Genomic DNA, 6,684 nt, shown 5'->3' with positions numbered 1-6,684 from the left:
GAAACATGCAGAAAAGATAACATTTTATATTTTGGTTTTTTTTTTAATTTTTAATCAAAATTTCACATTTGACCAACAGGATGTACAGAATTTTGATTTTACCTCAGAAAATAAACTAGAACTAGTTAAACTGTCTATATTTCATTTGTCGTCTGCACAGGTCTTGACTAAGACTTCTCCTCCTGAGATTCCCAAAGAGACAATCAGACCTCTGCCCAGCTCCGCCTCCTCCAACTCCAGCAGAGCTTCAGATGGGGGCAGTGAGAGTGGAAGTCCTGCATCACTATCCACCAAGCAGCTGGTCCACATCGCTGCTGACATCCAGAAACTGCAGGAGCAGGTGAGCAGACTAGGAACACAGTCCAGTGACTTTCACCTTACATTTCTTCCCCACAGATGTCGTGTCCTGCTCATGGTTGGCGCTTCTTCTTCTTCTTCTCTTCTTAGATCCCTGAGTTGTCAGAAATAATCAGAAAGCGTTTGGAAGCCATTGGGTTTAAGAACTTTGCCCTTGTGGAAGGTGAGTTGCTGGACTGATTTTTAAAAGCATGATCTGTTGTCTTCTAACCAACACTCTCAACATATTTTTAGCTGACTCTGAGACGCTTCTCATTGCATTTTTTCCTCATTTCCTTGAACCTCAGATGCTCTTGCCGACTCTAAGACCTGCCTGTCCAGCAGCATTCCCACTCTGAACACTAAGATGACACAGCATCTGACAGAACGCTGCTGCCGCTTCCTCAAAAGTGCCTCAGAGGTTCCGCGACTCTACCGCCGGACAAATAAGGTCAGGCTCTATGGACGCATGTCCTCAATTCTCTTAGATCGAACAACAGTCAACAGTCCAGAGCAAACAGTGTTTGTTTGCTCCTGACTGTTGACTGTTGTTTCACATCAACCTGAAGGCAAATGTACTTGGTATTTCTATGGCCCAATGGATATATGCAGGTATAAAGGTCAAAAATCACACATGGCTGAATTTGTTTGTTAAAACACCAATGACATTTCAACAAATTCACTGGCTTTACTGCCATTATTTTAACCATAACAAAGCTGACTCCATCCACTGTTGTGCTCTGGATGTTTAGGACGTACCCGTGCGAGCATCAGCGTACATGGACAACGCCTTACGTCCTCTACATCAGTTGTTGACCGACTCATCGGGGCTGGTCACACCGTCCACTGCACAGGAGTGGCTGAGAGTTACACTTTGTGACTGCACACAGAGGTAAAGAGAGTTCAAACGGTTGAAGTATATTGGGAAAAATAACATAACATGTACCTAGTGATAATGTGTGGTTTACCTCCAGGTACTTTGAGACAATCTCAGACGTGCTGAGCTCCGTGAGGAAAATGGAGGAGAGTCTGAAACGGCTGAAACAAGCCAGAAAGGGCGGAGCCACAGCGAGTGCAGCAGGATCAAACGGAGGCCTCACTGATGATGGCAAGATCCGCCTGCAGCTGGCACTGGACGTGGAATATCTGGGAGAGCAGGTGAGGACTCAGGACTGGTCCAGTTAGTCGATCCTTTAGTAGACTGCTGTAGACCACTGTGGAACTTCAGGTTCAGTCAGTTAAAGTTTACGCTAAGATGTAGATTTACCCCATCTCTCAAAAGTCTACCTAGAATGCACTGCATTCTGGTACTGTGGAACTTCAGGTTCAGTCAGTTACACTAATATGTAGAGTTACCCCATCTCAAAAGTCTACCCTATTCTGGTATTCTGGCTATTCTGGTTGACTGTCTTGTCATGTAGAATTCCTTCTAACTCTGCTGTGTTGTTACCACAGATCCAGAAGATGGGTCTACAGCCAGCTGACATCTCCATGTTCTCCCCTCTGACGGACCTCGTGAAAGAGGCTCGAGAACTTGGCGAGCAAAACCAGTAAAGTAAAACTCTAGCTGCACTGATTCCTGCGATCATGAAGGTTTGGAAAAGAGAATTGCTCTCCCAGCCAAAGCTGTGACCTGGTGGCAGTTTACAAAAGTCAGACTATGAAGACACGGAGAATGTAGGAGAAGAACTGACACAGATGAAAACACTTTTCCTAAAAGAAATATTATGTAAAAATGTCTCAATGTTTTTTTTTTTTTTAGCTACGAGAACCAGAGTCTGTTTTTGGTTGATATAATGTTTTTTCACATAATGAGGGAGTTTTTTTTTAATGGAAGGTTCTGAAATTATTTAAATAATTATTGTCTTATTTCTGTTGCTTGGTGAAAGACTAATGTTGTCCGTTGTACTGAAGGTGTAAGTATAGAGTCTAAAAATGGAGGGGAAAGTAAAAAGAACTTTTGATAAAATGTTGAATTTGTCTGTTTTTCAACACTTTGGTCAACAAAGAAACATTATTTCCTATATATTCACAAATGAATACAAAACTGTAATAAAAAATATAGGAATAAGAGTTTGTCTTATTCACAGAGACAACTTCAATTTTCATTTAGTTAAAAACAATTTCGTATGACGTACATGCATTATCCGGAAGCACAACCTGACATATTTTAACGGGGTTCTATTAAAGTCATATAAAGAACAAAAAACATATTTTAACGGGGTTCTATTAAAGTCACATAAAGAACAAAAAACGTAAAATGTAAAATATATTTGTGAATTATTTTAATGGTATCTTATTATAAAAAAAGACTAATTTTCTTTTAAAAAATGCAAATGTCACTTCCTGTTATTTTTACTTCTGACAGATAAAATAACAATTTCTGTAATTTTATAAACTTTTTTTCTATGTACGAGTACAGTAAAAATCTGTAAAATAAACACTTAAAGATCTGTAAAATACTAATCACAGTGTGGTTATAAGGTGGGGTCCGTGATCTTGCCCATCATCAAGATGGCGTTAGAGTCTCCTTCTATGACAGAAAAGAAGAAAGGCCTGTTGATGGTCAGTTTCAGGGGAACGCCTTCTTCCTGTGTCACGTCCTGAACTTCTGCTCCTTCCTCTGACATCTCAAACACCACCTTATGGACCACCTGAGAGGAGACGGACCGTTAGTGCTGCACATACCTTCTCATGGTGACAGACTAGTACAGCATCCGTACAGCATTCACCTGGTTTACAGTGAAGGGTTGGGTGTCACTGAGTTGGCTGAACTCAGCCTGGGAGCCCAGCAGTTTGGCTTCTGCGTCTGGATCAATGTTGGACAGCAGGTCATGGAGGTCATTCACAGAGGTCAGGGAGAACTTCGGCAGAGAGAGCGCCAACAGCCTGTGTAAAAAAAAAAAAAAAAAAAACATTATTAAAAAATTGCATCAAAACTACATACAAATAAAGGCAGGAGTCTACAGTTTTGTATCGGTGTGGCCTGGCACAAATAAAGGCAGGAGTCTACAGTTTTATATCGGTGTGGCCTGGCCTTTGAAAATAAAAACGTTCTTTCAGCTTGTGAAATGTGAAATTGTCTGTTAAATAAAAATTCACTGAAAGAGAAAAATATCCTGGAAATGTGATATTTATGAACACAGTTGTGTGACGCCATCCTCACCCTTCCTGAAGGTTCTCCTGCCACGTGGACGTTATGTCTTTGAGCACCTTCGACTCAATGTCACGGAGTTTGGTTCCTTGGTGAGGCAGGACGAGCAACATGTACGACCGTCTGCTCAGAGACAGCTTGACAACAGTGCACCGGTGCATCTTCATGAAGACAAAAACCCCATAATAAATACATAATATTATATAGAACAAGTCGGTGATAAGCTGTAACGAACACAGCAAAAATTAAAGTTTAAAACATTATTTCTCACCTTATCGTTAAGGTAGTAGTAACGGCCCGTGTGGGTCATGAGTGGAACCATCACCGTGGTTGTTTCATCAACATGAAACTCCTTTAAAGACATGTCCTCTGGCTGGAAGGCTGTCCTCCAGCTGCCTGGAAAACAAAAGACAGACATGTCCACGGAAAGTCAGGTTGGTTGAAATAAGAAATGAATCAGGCACCACTCGGTGGTCATACCATGACACTACACACTCTAGTACAGTCGGTTTGACTTTCAATAAGAGGAGATAAATAGTGATGTGCAGTGTTTACAGTGTGTCAGAATATATAATGATGCATTTTAGCCACCAGAGAAAAGGATCAACTCCTAACTGCTACTTTTTAAATGTGTTTTCTTCGCATCCTTGAAACTCATGTGAGTTTTTTGAGTCTCATGTTTTGACATATTATGTATTTTCACTTTTTTTTTCTTTTCTTTTTGCTCTGATGTAACATCAAAGCGGTTTTCACACCCAAAAGTCTGTTTAAATCATTTAGTTTGAAACTATTTGTTTGACCAAAAACCAAAGTCCAAGTCCACAGTGTCCACAACAATCCAAACCCTATACGACCCATGGAGGTTTACACTCCTTGGTGCTCGTTGTACGTTTTAACAAGGTTAAAAAAATGTTCTGTTACAAGATTAGAGACTGAATTACGGTCTGCCCTAAAGTTACAAATTTATATCAGTACATTTTCACAACAGACCTTGGAAGTTGAAGGAAGAGACGAACAGGAAGTCACTGCTGGAGTTCACGTCTCTGAAGATGTCCTTCACCTTAGAGCCTGACGTCTGCTCCACAAAGTTATTCAGCGTTAGCTGAGCCTCCTGGGGTTTGGAGAAGTCCACGCTCCGGGTGAACGACGTGTCTGAGAAGTCCTGCGTGCCTTGAACAAAGTCCTGGGACAGTTGGACTCCATGACGCGTGAACGCCCACACCTGGGTCGTGATTTCGTCCTTGGGTCCATCGTCTATCAAGGAGTTAATGCTCTGGAGGGTCTGGAGAACCTTGTGTCCATCTACGAGGTACACACAATCTTGTCTCTCATGGTCTCTGCTGAGGCCCAGCATGAACTTCACAAGGAGAGAAGTGGGAAAAAACAAATGTCATTATTTGAAGCAAGAATGAAGGCTGATGATCTTAGTGAGTCTGCAGTAAGTCAACAGTTCAACAGTGAATGTTCTGCTTGTGTTTGGACAAATTCATGTACCAGTAACAAGCGCGCCGTCTTCTTGGAAACCCCCAGGTATAAGGTGACCAGCGACCCGTAGGTGTTGACAGGAGAGAGGAGGATGTTGGTGCCGGGCTGCTTCTTGCTGAGGGCCTGGTACATCACGAGGCCCAGAGAGTTCAACAGTTTGGCCAGGACGGCTGTCCCCTGTGTGACGTTCTGTCTCGGCACTTCCTGTTTGGATGGGTCCCTGCTGTCCGGTGTCAGGACTTCAATGTCCAGAGGGGCCACAGGAAGCGTCTCCAGGGGTTTGGAGGACTGGGTCTGCAGACTCTCGCAGGTCACATTCTCGGACGCAAAGAGGAAGAAGGGGTGGATGTAGACCCTGTTGGCCTGAGTCACAGACAGGCAGCAGCCAATCAGGAGGAGCAGGACAGACGGTGTCTGCATTTTCTCTTTTGCTGGATGCTTTTCAAACAATTTCTTCTGTGGACAGAGAAAACAAACAAACAAACAAACAGTGTTTATTACCTCACAGCCAGTATTAGGGAGAAATCCGGCTTAAAGTGGTTTGGAGCAGTGAGCATAGAGCAGCATGTCAGTGATGGATGGACTCCTCTTTGTTTGTCTTTTCTCCTGCTGCTCACTGAATGGGAGGCAGGCATTACCCTCTAGAACCAGGGTCGCATAGATAATGAGATGAATCTGTGTCAGTGTGTGTGTGTGTGTAGTTGATACAGAGTAAAAGGCACAGTGTTTAATTCCCTAGATTTTAGACAAATAATAAAATTACACAAATTAAATATTACAGTCAGATTGTTGCAGGATTATTTTTTAAAAAGAACAATGTGAAAATCTATGTTGTTTGTAGAAATAACACCAAAATAAAAAAAGTTAAAGTGGGCGTTTCTAACTGAACCTTGGAGCTGACTCTGCCACTGAGAACCAACAAACATCAGCCCCTCACCTGCAGTGAACTGGTTTTGTTATTTTTGTTACTTTGAAGTGGAATAAGTTAAAAATCCACCATTTCTGCAAAGACAGGACTTTATCCCTCGAGTTGATTGTGCAGAAATGTGGACTGATGGACTTTTGGAGCAGGTCTGCAAACAATGCACGTCTCTATGTTTGGACACGTCCCACAGGACATGGCCTTGGGGTTTTGCTGTTTTTTAATCGATTAATTCAACAAACTCAGAAGTTCTTGTGCAGAGAAATCCTCCCACCTGTGTCCACACTGACCTGAAGACACTGGTCATAAAGCCATAAAAGATTTACCACATATTCCAAGCATCAGCGTTACACTTGTGTCCACAGTGTGCATTACAAAACAAACACAAAGAAATGAGCTGCACAGCAATAAAAATTAAAAAAAAAGTCACTCAGAGCTACAGGAAGTTATTCAACGAGATGAAGCGGAGTTTCAAGAACGCACTTCCCCGTGAGGAAATAACAAGACAAAAAGCTGCTAAGCCAAAAGTGAGAAACGCGGCTCTTACCGTGAGGATCTTCTTCTGCTGAGTGAAGTCCTGACTCCTCTTCTCCTCCACTTAAAGCCCCGCTCACGGTGCTGCGACTCAGATTACTGATTAACCAGAGCTGCCGTGACTCACAGGTCACTGAGGTGCTGTAAATAAAACAGAGAAGAAAAGACCCCTCGGACCCCCCTCCCAATGTTCCTCCACATGTTGACTTCAGGAAGGATGACGCCAGGGGGTGAGGGGGCGAAAGGAAGATCT

The 6,684-nt window shown here is 42.6% G+C and overlaps 2 protein-coding genes across 3 annotated transcripts in view; one reads left to right on the top strand and one right to left on the bottom strand.

The window, feature by feature from the left end:
* The window catches only part of LOC103387046 (conserved oligomeric Golgi complex subunit 2-like), a 2,482-nt gene extending 550 nt beyond the window's left edge, over positions 1 to 1,932 (top strand). Inside the window, exons 3-8 of the mRNA XM_017037009.2 lie at positions 80 to 340; positions 448 to 520; positions 645 to 787; positions 1,089 to 1,228; positions 1,311 to 1,494; positions 1,792 to 1,932. Of these exons, the coding sequence (XP_016892498.2) occupies positions 80 to 340; positions 448 to 520; positions 645 to 787; positions 1,089 to 1,228; positions 1,311 to 1,494; positions 1,792 to 1,890 (900 nt within the window). The 3' untranslated portion in view covers positions 1,891 to 1,932. The remainder of the gene's footprint in view (positions 1 to 79; positions 341 to 447; positions 521 to 644; positions 788 to 1,088; positions 1,229 to 1,310; positions 1,495 to 1,791) is intronic.
* Positions 1,933 to 2,675: 743 nt separating this feature from the next.
* Positions 2,676 to 6,613, bottom strand: agt (angiotensinogen). 2 transcript variants are annotated; one of them, XM_008321541.3, is made up of 7 exons: positions 6,445 to 6,613; positions 4,985 to 5,431; positions 4,481 to 4,847; positions 3,762 to 3,886; positions 3,503 to 3,651; positions 3,069 to 3,225; positions 2,676 to 2,990 (listed from the first exon to the last, which is right to left on the bottom strand). In XM_008321541.3, exons 2-7 carry the CDS (start codon positions 5,393 to 5,395, stop codon positions 2,814 to 2,816), a joined length of 1,386 nt encoding a protein of 461 aa, XP_008319763.1. In that variant the 5' UTR covers positions 5,396 to 5,431; positions 6,445 to 6,613; the 3' UTR covers positions 2,676 to 2,813. The 2 variants fall into 2 exon arrangements, with proteins under 2 accessions (XP_008319763.1, XP_024916524.1); XM_025060756.1 differs by lacking the exon at positions 6,445 to 6,613 and having other exon boundaries at positions 4,985 to 5,815.
* Positions 6,614 to 6,684: the final 71 nt, after the last annotated feature.

Source organism: Cynoglossus semilaevis, chromosome 12 (assembly GCF_000523025.1).
Source record: "Cynoglossus semilaevis isolate Cse_v1.0 chromosome 12, Cse_v1.0, whole genome shotgun sequence".
Lineage (NCBI taxonomy): Eukaryota > Metazoa > Chordata > Actinopteri > Pleuronectiformes > Cynoglossidae > Cynoglossus > Cynoglossus semilaevis.
This window is presented reverse-complemented; position numbering and strand designations above follow the sequence as displayed.

What these genes read in the sequence shown, in the direction of transcription:
- agt (XM_008321541.3), bottom strand. Translation starts at nt 5,395, where the DNA reads ATGCAGACACCGTCTGTCCTGCTCCTCCTGATTGGCTGCTGCCTGTCT. An exon ending in AGACGGCGCGCTTGTTACTG is followed by an intron (nt 4,848 to 4,984) that starts GTACATGAATTT and finishes CTCCTTGTGAAG; the next exon opens with TTCATGCTGGGCCTCAGCAG. An exon ending in ACTACTACCTTAACGATAAG is followed by an intron (nt 3,652 to 3,761) that starts GTGAGAAATAAT and finishes GTCTTCATGAAG; the next exon opens with ATGCACCGGTGCACTGTTGT.